The 14,650-nt window shown below is 43.1% G+C and overlaps 1 protein-coding gene across 2 annotated transcripts in view; it reads left to right on the top strand.

Annotated features, from left to right (window-relative positions):
* The window catches only part of ITPKA (inositol-trisphosphate 3-kinase A), a 40,480-nt gene that overhangs the window by 17,899 nt on the left and 7,931 nt on the right, over positions 1 to 14,650 (top strand). For both annotated transcript variants that reach the window (XM_039552211.1, XM_039552210.1), the window contains 3 exons: positions 6,932 to 7,028; positions 9,183 to 9,396; positions 10,990 to 11,194. In XM_039552211.1, the coding sequence (XP_039408145.1) occupies positions 6,932 to 7,028; positions 9,183 to 9,396; positions 10,990 to 11,194 (516 nt within the window). The remainder of the gene's footprint in view (positions 1 to 6,931; positions 7,029 to 9,182; positions 9,397 to 10,989; positions 11,195 to 14,650) is intronic.

Below are 14,650 nucleotides of genomic sequence, written 5' to 3'. Positions count from 1 at the left end.
TCCATGAGGTGAAACCATATGGTGAACTGTCCCAGAGCTGTACTCCTTGAAAAAATTAAACTCCTAATAACCATTGAAGCTGGCTGCTGGGAGGCTGCACCCATGGAAAAGTCTTTGGTTTGGGGGAAATTGTGCTGATAACAACTTGTCTTGGTAGAGTATTGTGATTTTGACAAAGCAGTAGACACTTTGCTTAGGTATTGTGTGATTATTTTTTTAGTAGGTTGTAATTACAGAACTGTTATTATTGACTACATTCACACAGAGAAAGAAGCATATCTAATTACACAGTGCAGTAATTACATTAGGCCAGTAATTTTCTTGGTTGTGGTTGGCTCAAAATTATTTCTTACGGAAGCTTTTTATAGTAGTGGCAGGTATTGACTGTATTGAAACAGATGAGAACGAAGTTTTGTTTGGGCTAGGTTTAGTCCATTAAAATAATATGGTTAATAGCTTTAGACCTACATTTAAGTTCTTTACCTGTGTAGGTACAATATGTAAGGTCAAAGCCAATTCAAATAAAGTGGCAAACACTTATGAAAGCAGAGAAGAAGTATATTCATTTCATTTTCCAAAATATTTAAATAATTGAATAAAATGGGATAATTAAGAAAACAAATTAGCTTTCAAACTGATTTCTGTTTTAATAAACTATGGTAAATAAAGCAGTCAAGGGTTTTGTAAATAAAATTAACTCAGAGGTTTTAAAAAATATTTTAAGTAAGTGTATATACTATAAAAAGTAAAACTGGAGGCCCAGAAGGCCAGTGGTATCCTGGAATGCATTAGGAAGAGCATTGCCAGCAGGTCTGGGGAGGTGATTCTACCCTTCTGCTTAACCCTGTGAGGCTGCATCTGTGCTTCTCAGTACAAGAGAGACATGGAGCTCCTGGAGCAGGTCCAGAGAAGGGCTTTGAAGAAGATTAGGAGACTGGAGCAACTCTTATGAGGAAAGGCTGAGGGAGCTGGGCCTGTTCAGCCTCAAGAAGAGACAACTGAGAGGGGACTCATCGATGTCTATGAGTATCTGAAGGGAGGGTGTCAGAGGATGGAGCCAGGCTCTGCTCAGTTGTGCCAAGCAACAGGACAAGAGGCAACGGGCAGAAACGGATGCACAGGAAGTTCCACCTGAACATGGAGAAAGCTTCTTTTCTGTTCTGGGGGCCATGCACTGGAACAGGCTGCCCAGAGAGGTTGTGGAGTCTCCCTCACTGGAGATAGTCCAGAGCCATCTGGATGGAATCCTGTGCCGTGTGCTCTGGAATGACCCTGCTTGAGCAGAGAGGTTGGACCAAATGACCCACTGTGGTCCCTTCCAACCTGACCCATTCTGTGAAGCAATAATAAACCTGTAAAAGATACACAGAGTTTAGAAGGAACAGTTATGAACAGAAAGTGACCACCTGCTCACACTGATACTTAAGACACCCATGTGAGTAATATGGACCTTGTGAGGACTTGTTGTGTCACTCAGAGTAATATGCATGCTAGTGTGTGACAAGGAAGGAAGAGAAGAGGGGCAAAAAAAACAACCCAGCAGAAAGGTGAGCCGCTGGAGAATGACTAATACTGTGCCTGGATAAGTCATAACTGATACCCAGTTTAGTAATTCTTAGTGTTATTTTTGGGCCTGCTCATAGAAGGCAGTTCCAATTACTGACTGGTCTGATGGGTTCCCAGAGACTTGTTTGCTTTTCCAGGCACTATTGCTGTGGTTACTGTGCCCCAAAAGAGGCCAACACCCATCACCTTCTCATGTGCCCGCTGCTCACTGCGTTGGCCAAGATCCCTGGGCAAGGTGTTGCTCAGCGCTCCTGCATTTTGGGCACATGGCTCTTACAGGATTATTTTGAAATGCGTATAGTAACTTTTGATAATTATAGTTTTCTGTACTCCGTACAAGTCCCTGTGGAGGAACTTTGTTCCTTCTAGGAGTTGGTGAGACACTGAGTAGGCAGTGGCAACCAGCATTATGGATTAGATTTCAGCCCCCATGTCCCAGAGTGGCAGAATTTAGCCTAAATGATGTAAAGACGTTAAAAGAACGGTGGATAATGATGACTGACAATTAAGTACTCTTTCTTAAAGCCTTTTAGGGGAAAAAAAAAAGGATTACTAAAAAAAATTCTCATTATCCTTTTGTTTCTTGCTGTCATAATAGCTTTCTTGTGCAGGCTTTGTACTAGTGCACACGAAAAAAAAAAGACAACAGGATCTTGGATAAAGAAACAGCTGAAATGTACCTGTTAAAAGGATTCAAGGGTCATTGTTTACAATAGTCTAGCAGAATATCCATGGTGATTTACCAGCTCAGGCAAGAAACAATTCCTTCACTCTGCTGCTGATGGAATCACGGATGTTTTTAAAGATCCTGTTGATTTATATTGAATTTTAGTGTTCTTTTGTTCTTTAACTCATTATAGTTTCAATATGCTAGAATTATGAAAGCTGAATTACTTCATTTTTCTGAAGAAAAGGGTTTTCTTATTCCCCCTACCTGCAATGTGTCCTAATTTAGGTGTGACTGGTGATTTTATTTATTGTAATTGCTGAAAAGTCCTAAGTAGAACAAATTCTTGTGTATGTTACCTGTTATTTATTGCCTGAGGGTAGTTACATGTGTTTCAGGCATTCACAGAACTGGGATATTATTCTTTTTACCCTTAAATAAGTGAGAGATTTTATTTATTTTTCTACAGAACAGCAGAGGAAGGTTCAGCTCCCTATCCACTGTTCCCTTTAGGAATTAGAGTGGCTCTCCTATTCCTGAGGGAGTCAGCATATGCTCAGAGAGATGTTAGTTGTTCTGTACTGCCTGTAAAGCAACAACAGCAACCAAAAAGCCCCATCCAATGCAGGGAGTTTGCACTAATCTCTTCAGTGAGCTTGCCTATTAGAATGTTATAGCCCTTGTCCTGAAGTGATGGGAGAATTTCAGGAAAGCCTGGTAGTTCCTGGAGATGAATTCTTGGGGACAGTGGGGTCTGAGCCCAAATCCCTTGAAATGGATGAAATGCCTCCCAGAGAGTTTAATGGATTTTTGTCAGGCAAGTCAGTTTGTGCAGGCTCATCATGGCTGTGCCTCTGCACACTGGTCACGTGTGAAGTTGTGTGCTCATCATGAGAAAAGCCCTGGAGAAAGCTGTGCTCACACAAACCAGTGGCGCTCAGTTACTGCTGCTCTTCCTTAATGGATGGACACAACGGCAGCAGCCGCCTTTGTCCAGGGTTGAATAGGGTGGGAATACCTCACCTGGCCAGCATCTTGTCTGCATATGCACAGAGCAGGGCTCCACATCTGCTGCATGGATGTGTTGTTCTCTTCAGAGCCATGCTTCAGATTCAGGAAAGTGAGTCAAGAGAGTAATTCAGGTAACAGATCAGACACAGAACCACAGCTCCTTTGCGTGCATTGTGGCTGCATTGTGTGAATGGGTTTTCCCATTCTCTTCACTGAAATTTTGTCCATTTGCTGCCAGGGACACACTTGCCATGGCACAGACTGTCACATGGCCTGCCCCATTGGCAGAAAGCTTGATTTTCCCTCTTTAGTGCCCCACACCTTTTATTGCTCAGGGGGGTTTATATCATGTGTCACTTAAAGGTCACATTGAATAACTTACATGCCGAGTCTAAGAATGTTAATATTTTTCATGTTTGCTTCTTGACTCCTTTGGAATGCCTTTGTTTTTACTGTTGGAAAACTCTTGAGCATATTGAGGCATATAAAACAGCATCAGTGATGTCAAGAGCATCTGATTCAGGCAATCCTGAATACAGATACAATACAGAGATAACTGAGTTTCCCCTGGGAATCTAGAAGAAGTGAGGTCTTGGAGAAACCCAGGCAGAGCAAAACATCAAGGAAGACTGAGCAGGAGTCTAGAAGAAACAGTGACAGAGGGAGATAAGACTGCAAATATAGATGGGCAGTGGTAGAAGCCCTCTTTGCCATGGCAGCATAAAGCAGTGATTTGAAAAGCACATAATGCCATTGCTAACAAAGAAGAGATCTTGCTTTAGAAATAGAAGTGAGAATGATTCCTCCTACAGCAAGCACACAAAGTTTTCATCTTCCCACTCACACCACTGCTCTACCAGCATGCAGCCCTGCTTGCATCCTGGCAATTTGTACCCTGGGCTGAGTGAGCTGGGAGGCTAGAAATTGAGGTAGAGGAAAGTGAAACTGCTGAACCCCTGCTGATGGCAGCACTCCCCACAGGATGGGTCAGAAGGCAGTCCTTTCTCTCCTAGTTTGAGCCTTCTGCCTTCCCTGTTTTGAGGGGGAGGAAAGGTTTGTGAAGAGATTATTTAAAATTTAAAAAGGTAAATAAAAATTGTCGGTGTCTATTTATTGGATGAGTAACTTAAACATACTTATCCAGGGCAGCTGTAACCTAAGCGGCCAAAGTCCACTTGAGCTGGGGCTGAATTTGGCCCATTGTCTCTCCTTCACGCCCACAATACAAATAAAAGCTTCAGCTTCTTAGCTTTAGGTGGGAGGGAGGAGGTAGGAGGTAGGAGAGCCACTGGAGTGTGATGTTGCATTGACAGTTGATGTGCATTCGTTGAGAATCTGTGCTTCTCGTTACTGATGCATATAACAGTATGACAAGTCACTGGGAGACAGGATGCAGCTTGTTAGGAGTGGAACATTATGATGTGGGGTCTTTATGGGAGAATTATGGAGCAATGTTGACTTCTGATTAAGGGATGGGGAAAAAGCAGTGTTGCCCTGAAAACTGGTCTGGAATCCTAAAAAAACTAAATCTTTGGCAGGAGCTACATTCAAAGAGGTCATTTTACTTCATAACAATGTTTATTTTCAACTGTTGTTTAAATAACTTGGGCCTCTGTCCTTCTGAAGTAGAAACAGCAGAGTAGACTGAAGAGCTTCTGCTATCGGTGAAATCTGACAAATAAATATACAAAAATAATTTCTTTGCTACTTGAAAAACAGTATTTACATTGCACTTTCCTCCAGAAGGAGGCTACAGACATGTTTAAGTGGTGTACAAGAGTCTCTCTCATCCTCACAGAACAGCGGCTGAGTCTGCAATAGACACAAGTCACTGTTCAGCACTGCAAGGCTGCAGTTTGGAACAGCTTAAGGCAAATAATAAGAAATATCAAATCCAAATAATACAGCATATGAACCTGCAGAAGTTAGTTATGAAATTGGAGTTTAGCTAGAGCTAGTAACATCTGTGGAGTTCTGGTAAGTGTGGCTGAGTCTTCAGAATTCTCAAACATCCAGGATTTTCTCTGGATGCTTCCTCTCACTGGCATAGTATGTTTTCAAAAGTACTGTCACTGCATGGGGCACATATCTGACCAAGACTTAATTTCAGCTTGAACTCCATTAAAAAACAAAGTTAAATAGGTAGAAGCAACCTCATTTCAGAGTAAGTATGCTTATATGGTAATTATATTGTTATGTCCATTTTAATTTGAAGCATAACTTAAAGCTTTCTTGTGAAGACAAATCTTTAAAAAAGAAATTGCTTGTGTCTGTGGGTTCATATATCCTCTTGATACATTCTAAGATCGCTGCAAGCTTTTGCCCTCACATGATGACCAGTGTTGCTGAAGGGTACCTTATAAGAAATGTGGTATAAGTTAATAAATTCGGGGAAGCTGGCCAGGTCAGAGTGTGATCTGGAGAGCAACATTTTGCCTGTGTATTATTGCCTGCAATTTCACATTTTCTCTTTTTCACTTAGACTGTAGAAGACAATAAAAATTAGGTATCCTAAGCACCCCAATCTCCAGATCAATATCCCTGCTAGAGAAGACGCGGTTGTTTTGAATGTGTGTTTTTCAGTTGATGAGCAAGCACTTAAACTTGTTTTCAGTGACATTAATGCCTCCTGTTGATTTTGGTGAACTCCAGTTGGGCCATTGATAAACACTTCTGTAAATGCAGCCTAATCCCCAGCTACACTTGATCTCAACAAAACTCCCTCAGCACTAAATTGTCATGCATAAGTATCATCCAGCTCCATTTTTCTTCTCCAGCAGGGTATTGTGTTCTAGTGATAGAAGAACTGAGCCTGCTCTCCTTCTTTGTAAGGCACTTTGGGATCGCTCCAACTGTAACATGAACGCTGGTGGGCTGTGGTTCTCTCCCACCTGGTTTTCAGTTCCAGAGCATGAGACTTTTTCACTTTCTACTTTTTTTTTCCTTCTGTCTTTGCAACAGAGCACTCAGCTGCTCTTTGTGAGCAGCTGTTCTGTTTCCCTGTCTGCCTGCAGGGGTACCCAGGCAGCTGCACTCAAAGGTCGCCAGAGCAATGCCCAGCTTTGTTAAACAGTAACAGGATTGGGAAGGAGGGGAGGGATTAGGAAAATTCATGACCTGGAGTAGATTCTGCAGCAGGCTGTCTGAGGTGCTGAGGGACTTGGGTGAGCTCTGTGTCCAACTAGAGAAGCGCTTTCTATGCATGTATCCCAGTAAGATTCACCTGCTGACTCAGGGAAAGCTGTTAATCACGAGGTGATGCTGAAGTTCCCTGGGAAAGGAAGTGTTGCTGACAGTGACAGGCAACTTATGTGCATGTCTCATGGAAACTTAAATGTGCGTATGTGTGCATGTGTGTGTTCGTTCAGCGTCTGCTGTCCACATACTGGGTGACTCACACACAGAGGGCGAGGTGTGGCTAAGAACAGGCCTGTGACGTGCAGTCTGACTTTTTTTTTCTTACAGGCAGCTTTCTTGTGTATGGCAGGGGTGTTATCTTTATTTGTCCATTCTTGGGTTTGTGTGCATATTTTTCCAACAATGATGATAATGTTTGGTTTGTGGTTCCACCTTTGAGCACTTACAAATCAGTGAGGAACAACTCAATGTGCATGAAGCTATGTAACATATTTGTGGCATGCCAGGATTTCAGCTTTTGCCCAACTTAAGATTTCTTTTCTTTTCCAGAAGAAGGCATGGCATACAATTAAAACCATGGTTAACTTACCAGTCATCAGCCCCTTCAAGAAACGCTACTCATGGGTGCAGCTGGCTGGGCATACAGGTGAGAGGGGGATCTTCAATGTGTTTGTCTCTGGAGTGAGGATGACTGCAGCAAGGAGAACAGTCTTTCTCTGTTTCCTTCCTTCCTTCAGGTAAAAAGGAAGCAGACAATATCACATAAATCTGTGACCTAAAACATATTTTGGTTGTGGTGTGGATAGGGAAGTGGGAGTAATATACCTGAATAATGAGATGAGCAGGGAAGCAGTGGTCAGACTCTGGAGAAGGGCCAGGCTTGTAAGGTGATATGTGTAAAATACCTAGGGAAGCAAGAGATTGGGGAGTTAAAGCCCTAATCTGTCTGATGCTGTTGGTTGTGGTATGGGATAATTTTTCTTGACTTAGTAGCCAGTAGTTAGTTCTCTAGTGAGAAGGATTACTGTTCGTGACTGTATGTGCTTCAGCCCTGAGAAGGACAGTGTTTCTAATACCACTCCAAACTCCTCATCTGAATGTAGGTCCTTGGGTGGAAAACAAATATGAAAATTGCCTTGCTGACCAGGTGTTTGCATTGTGAATCTGTCATTGTTCACTGTATGAGTGCAAGGAGCAGCTCGGTTGATTCTAGTTTTGTGTCTGTAAAAATTGGTAGGTGTACTCCTGATGTAGCACACCAGGCTGATGCAGGCTTAGTTTCATTTATCAGGCAGAAAAACAACAAAGGGAAGCGATCAGGTTTGTGTCTCTCCTGCTTCATGTAATTCCTGTGCGGTGCTAGTGGGGGTTTATTAGTACACATGTGGGCAGGCACCTACGCTGCATCGTGCTGTAATGCAGTGCGTGAACCACCTCTGTGTATGCTAATGCACTAATACGGTGCACTTCAAAGCTGTGCTGAGAAATTTACTGAGCCCTCGAAACTGAGTAGCTGCAATTTGCACAGTGTTGTTGTTGGGTCTGATTTGTATCAAAGTGCCAAGATGACCCAGTCTTAATGCAGTTTTTGTCACAGATGTATGGAGTTGGCTTCATCTGTGTGGAGCGATGCACTGGTCGTGTAATCATAACCCTTCTGGAGACTCCTGTAGTAGGGTGGAAGAGGAGGGTTAAGAGTTTACTAGAAGCTGATTAGGAGAGATACTGTTCCAGTTTCCTTTTAGTAGTTTTCTGTGGTTGGGTTTACTCCATCCTTTCTGCAGCTGTTCTTCTCTGATACGACAGTGTTTTTCTGAACTAGAACCTGGGCTGTTACCAGCCTTGCCCTTGTGCCGAGGCCGTGCCAGTTCTAGGATTTGTCAGAGGAGAACCAGTTGGCAATGGCTGAAGGATTCTGCTGTGGTAAAGGTTGAGTGTTATCCCCAGGATTAGTGAGGCTTCTACTTTGGTGCCCAATTTATTTCATATAGATCTAAAGGATACCTCTGAATGAAACGTGTACTTTCCTCAGATGCTGTCGGCAGGCTGCAAGACAGGAGAGCATTTGGAAACTCTGGGCAGGTGGAGTCTGATTACTGTGTGGCCTCTGCAGGTGTCATTTGTCCTAGATACCATTCAGACACAGGGCTGTAAAAAGCACTATCACCCTCCAGACTGTACCTGCAGGGCATTAGCAGATTAGCAGGTTTCCAGAGGAGAGGCAGTACCTGCAGGCAGACAAAGAGGCAGTCACAGCCTGTGTGTGTGTGGTTGGAAAGGGCAGTGCTTGGCTTCTGGCCTGTTCTGGCTGTTTAACTATCACTGATTGACTGTGCTGCCTCTGTCCGGACACGCTCAGCAGGTGTATATAACTTGTGTGAGGATTAAGGACAAAGCCAGCACTGGCAGTGTTATGCAGCTTTAAAATAGCCTGTCAGAGGATTAATGAATTCTGGTTCGTGGCTTCTTCCTGTGCATTTTAGTAAGTGTAGTACTGTTTAATAACCTAGCAAAGATTAACATGGAAAAAAAACCCAAACAGCCCAATGGCCTGAAGCAACTGCACTGCTTAAAGCTATAAATTCTGACATGGGAATGTATCCAAACGGACTTTAACTGCTAACAGCTGTTTGTCCTGTATGTTTTATTTTTTATGAAAAGCAACCTATCTCTTCTCTTCAGGGGAAGTCTTTAACTGCTGCCATGAGACTGAGATAGATGAAACTGGAATGGTGGGGGAAGGGGTTTTTCTTTTTTGCACGTCAATCTTGTCAGCAAATGTTTGATTTTCTTTTTTTAGGGAGTTTCAAGGCAGCTGATAGTGGGAAGATTCTCAAACGCTTCTCAGAGAATGAAAAGGAGTGTTTTGAGCGACTGATGAAAGACCCACTACGCTCCTGCGTCCCTTGCTTCCATGGTGTGGTGGAGAGAGATGGCGAGAGCTACATCCAGCTGGATGACTTGCTTACTGATTTTGAAGGGCCAAGTGTGATGGACTGCAAGATGGGGATCAGGTGGGGTGAATGAAAGAGAATGAGCTTTCCCTGCATTTGAAGGAGGGGGGACATATGGTCCTGCTCACAAGTCATCTTGGACAACCTGAGGGCAGTATGTCCCATTATTGCCAGATTGTACATGGATTCTGGAAACTAACTGATCTATAGGCTCAAAAACTATCCACATCAAGAAATTTTCAGGGGTGATTTAAGACAAAGTTTCTCTGCAGTGGCCTGATAATACATGGGAAAAAAATGTCATGATTTATTCACCTCCAGTTCATTGAATCCTTGTGTGTGCAGTGATTCAGAAGGCCTCACAAAGAGTAAAATTTCCATCTCCCAATGTAAATGACTGAATAGCAGTGTGAAAGCCCATTTCCAATGCTTGAATGAGTCTTCACTGGTATTGATCTTTTCTGTAAAGAGTTGACAATTTGCTCAGGACTGACCTGTTTTTTTCCCTACTCTGACATCTTGAAGTGTTGCCATCATTTTGTTCTCCAGATTCCCACTTTCTTTTCCATTCATTGTCTGTGATGAAGATGAAAACATCAAAAGTACTATCTAAGCATAACAACCAGATAGGGATCTGTTGAGATCCTGGAGTAAGGTAACAGTACACAGAAGTATGAGCTGTCATAGTAATCTTTTGGGTGTCAGCTCAGATGCTCAAGAGTTATTGTCATAAATTAGTTACTCTACTTACAGGAATGCAGATACACCTTTTCAAATAGATGCAAAATTTTAAATGAATTAGAAATACGTAGCACTGGTATGTTCAGAAGAAAGAAAAGGATTTGCAGCAGTACACATTTTGTTGAAAGTAGGTGACATTCTGGCAGTGAGTGACATCATCTCCTAAATACCATCCTGGTTTGTTACGCTATGATGAAGAAAGTAACATTCAGGCACCTGACAAAGTAGCAAGCTTTACAAAACCAGTGGAATGTGGAGAACATGGATAGTGCCTTTCTAATGGCTGCTGGCTTAACAGATTGAGTGACAAGAGCAAAATGTGGAAGTTTTGTGTCCCTTCACCTTCCTGTTCTTAGTTACCTCTTCTGGTTTGGAACTGCTCTGATAATCTGCTTTACTCTCTAGTTTTTTCTATATGAAGAGTGATTCTGTCTTTCACTGAGATGCATTAAGTAAAACTTAAACTTTCTGAGGCCTAAAAAAATTACCAATGACTGATGTCAAGTTTTTTGAAGAGAGAGAATGCAGTAAGTCTTCAATAGCCCTATTTGTTTTTTTGATTGCATGTTAAGTGATCTTTCCTAACTGTCGTCTGAAAACGCAGTTCTATTTTATGGCACGGTGGGAATTCAGCTTTCTCCTATTCTATAACCAGGAAATAACAATAAGTTGTAACAGTAAGTAAAGGTATAGTTAGAACAAGAAGTGAATTACAATTCCTGGTTCCTGGGGCTGTTTCACTAAATATGCCTGCACAGTCATTGCTCTGTGTACTTTGGTTTCCCCATGTGCAAAACTGGGGCAATGATAAGGCTTACTTTCCTGGTTGATGTTTCTTGAGGCCGGTTTGTAAGCTCTAAAAAGAAATATCGGGGCAGTCCTTAAGGTCATGTTGGGATGTGATGTTTGCAGAACATATTTGGAGGAAGAGTTGACTAAGGCACGAGAGAAGCCAAAGCTGCGTAAGGACATGTACAAGAAAATGATTGAAGTGGATCCTCTTGCTCCCACGGCTGAAGAGAACGCCCAGCATGCTGTCACCAAACCCCGGTACATGCAGTGGAGAGAAACCATCAGCTCTAGTGCCAACCTGGGCTTCAGGATTGAAGGGATTAAGGTAATTGTTTCACCTCTGCCTGTTCCTGGAGACTGAACTTTGTTGGATGTGTTGATTAATCAAAAGTTAATCAAAATTAAATCAAAAAGCTTGTGCACATCAGTCTCCAGCTTTTCCAAAGGATTATGTGAAAATGCACTGACTGAAACCACAGAGTTCACTCTATTGTAGTTTTAAAGCATTCATTGTAATTGTAACAGAGAGTTTCAATGAATTTAAGCTTCAAATATACGTCAGCCATACTTGAATCAAGTCTATATCCCAGAGACCTTGCAGGAAGGACTCAAGGAGGTACGCAGTGCAGATAGAATGAAAATGAGACTGTTGTCAGGAGGAATTCAGAACAGAAGTATTAACTCCCTCTCTGCATGCAATTACTTTTTTTATCCAGGAACTATACATATTTATTCCAAGTGAATCACAGTAGAGTGGTTTTGTTGCAGTTATGTTTATTGGCAAGGCATGTTAAAAGCATTTGCTTAGATACCCATGGGATCAAGGAAACCACTTTTCATTTTAAATACATGATGAGATCCAGTATGAATGGAGCTGGAATAAAGCCAGAACAATACAAAATGAAATTTCTCCATCAGCCAAGTCCATCTGCTGTTCTTGATGGATAAGTTTGTGCCCCTGTATCATTCCTAGGATACTACCTTAAGCCACAGTGGAACCTGGGCAATTTTCTTTCCTACTTATTACTTACTTACCTTTTATAGAATCATAGAATGGCCTGGGTTGGAAGGGACCTTAAAGATCATGTAGTACCAACCCCTGTGCTGTGGGCAGGGGCACCTTCCACTAGACCAGGTTGCGCAGAGCTCCATCCAACCTGGTCTTGAACAATTCCAGGGATAGGGCACCCACAACTTCTCTGGGCAACCTGTTCCAGTGCCTCACCACACTTGCAGTGAAGAATCTTTTTCTAATACCTAATCTAAACCTACTCCCACTTAGAAAGGACCCCTTGTCCTGTCACTACCTGCTCTTGTAAAAAATCCCTCTCCATCTTTCTTGTAGGCTCCCTTCAGGTACTGGAAAACCACAATTAGGTCACCCCAAAGCCTTTTCTTTTCCAGGCTGAATAATCTCAATTCTCTCAGCCTTTCCTCATAGGAGAGGTTTTCCATCCCTCTAATCAATTTGGTGGCCTCCTCTGGACACACTCCAACAGGTCCATGTCCTTTCTGTGCTGAGGACCCAAGAGCTGGATGCAGCACTCCAGCGGGGGTCCCATGAGAGAGGAGCAGAGGGGCAGAACCCCTTCCCTTGCCCTGCTGGCCACGCTGCTTCGGATACAGCCCAGGAGACAGCTGGCTTTCTGGGCTGTGAGCACACATTGCTGGGTCATGTCCAACCTCCTATCCACCAGCACTCCCAGGTCCTTTTTGGCAGGGCTGCCCTTGATCTGTTCATCCCCCAGCTTGGATTGATACTGGGGGTTGCCCTGCCCCAGGTGCAGCACCTTGCACTTAAACTGCATGAGATTTCCATCGGCCTACATTTGAGCCTGCCCATGCCCTTCTGGATGGCATCCCATGACACACATTCTGGTGACACACATTCTGGTGTGTCAACTGCACCACTCCAGAACCTGGATTACTTTTGTTTCTATTTCACAGTTCAAGCACATAGAAATAAGAAAGGGATAAAAGAGGGCGATGCTGATGAACAGAGGCTGTTTAAATACTTCTTTCTTCTCTGCTTCCCTGTGTGTCTTCTCTCTTCCTTATTCATAGATTCTTCTGCTGTGATACAGGAACTGGGGCTTCCAGCTCATGCAGTGCTGGCCCCGTGTGCTGTGCCACCCACTCCTGGCTGTTAGACACAGGCACCCTCATGCAAGAACTGTCTGGGTGGTAGATGAGTAGATGATCTGTCTCCAGTGCAGCCCAAACATGTGATCCTGTCTTGCCCTTTAGCCAGCTAATGATGTTATCAAGATACTTGTTTTATTCCTATACACCTTAGGTCTTTGTATGCTCCTCTGTGTAATGGAATCAGAAACCCAGATGATCTTGAGGCCTTTCAAGTATGTTCTTGGAAAGATCGTTGGTGAGTGAAGATGTACAGATTTGAGTCCTGGAGAGTGACTGAGATAAGGGAGCACAGGGGAGCTTCAGAAAAACTTCCTGGCTTGTACTTGTGTGGATTTGTTGATTGTCAGAGGTAGGTAGGAGCAGTATGACACACAGATTGTGTAGTGTTTCCCACTGTGGAGACACTGCTGTAACTGTGCAAAACATGAATACTTAATCCTTGATTAAGCACAGGAAGTACTTTGGAGCACATTCCCTTTATCTCCCTGTGCTGTGAGGCATGTAGGTATCATTTTCTTAAATGATTTTTTTAAATGGAGAAAAGGTGGCAGAAACTGAATTGTTCAGGCAATGCAGGTAGTCAGTACTCCCTACACTGTTCCACTGGAGGTGAACAGCGCATCCCGTTCTGTATTGTTGCAGAAAAGCAAAGCCATTCTGCAGGGATCCCCATTTTGGTAGGAAAGCCTGTAAGAGTCAGTGGTGCCAGCTAGTGGTTGATGGTTATAAGGGGATGTTCTCCCTAACTGCGCTGGTAACTTCTGGAGTTAGCTGATAAGGTATGTTGGCTGTGGTCATTCAGAAATTTTCTTGGCCTGTGGCTGCTTGAATAAGAAGCGAAAGCAAAGAAAGTGAAATCATATAAGCCCTTCTGTGAACCAGCTGCTGATAAATGAGATCTGATTCACCATATGCACTCCTTCAGTAGTGGGGGTACCTGTTCTCTTTAGGTTGATCCATTTCTTTTCCTTGCCTTGCTTCTGGATCTCTGAAATCAAGTCAAGTTCATTTATGGGATTTGTCAGTTTTCCTCCTATCAAAAATATTTTGAACCATTTGGTGTCCCTACAGTTGAAACCTGTTGCTCAGTATCTTGTGGCTGCCTGATTCCAAATGCACATTTCCTCTCTGGCAGAGGCTGTCTGAAGGCCAGGCATCACAAATATTTTGTCTACAATACTAAGCTAATGTTTTGCAGAGCAGAGATGCCTGGGGCTCAGAGTTGGGATTTCTGTCTTCCCATTCTGACAGTGAATGTCTGTGCAGTTTGAAAAGTTACTCTTCCTTTGGTACCATTTCTTTAGCTGTAGATCAGGGATAGCTATTTTCCCAGGAGGACATCAGATTTGATTCATAAATCTTTGTGAATCCATTAAGTTAACTCAGAGCCCTTTAAGGGAAGTCTGCAGAGGGCTCTGAGCAAGACCCCATGGTTTAAGATAGATAGCACTGTTTTATGGAGCTGTGACACCTGCCCTCCTGTGAGCCGTGTCACTGTCACATCTAATGAGAAGTATTGCAAACGGCCCACAGGCTGCACTGTGTGACAGACTGCCCTGCTGTGCGGGAACGTATGCGGAGTCTTTAGCAAAGGCGTGACTTCAAGGAGTGAGTCAGGCAAGTGCTTCTTGAGGAT

Source organism: Corvus cornix, chromosome 5 (genome assembly GCF_000738735.6).
Source record: "Corvus cornix cornix isolate S_Up_H32 chromosome 5, ASM73873v5, whole genome shotgun sequence".
NCBI classification, from domain to species: Eukaryota; Metazoa; Chordata; class Aves; order Passeriformes; family Corvidae; genus Corvus; species Corvus cornix.
This window is presented reverse-complemented; position numbering and strand designations above follow the sequence as displayed.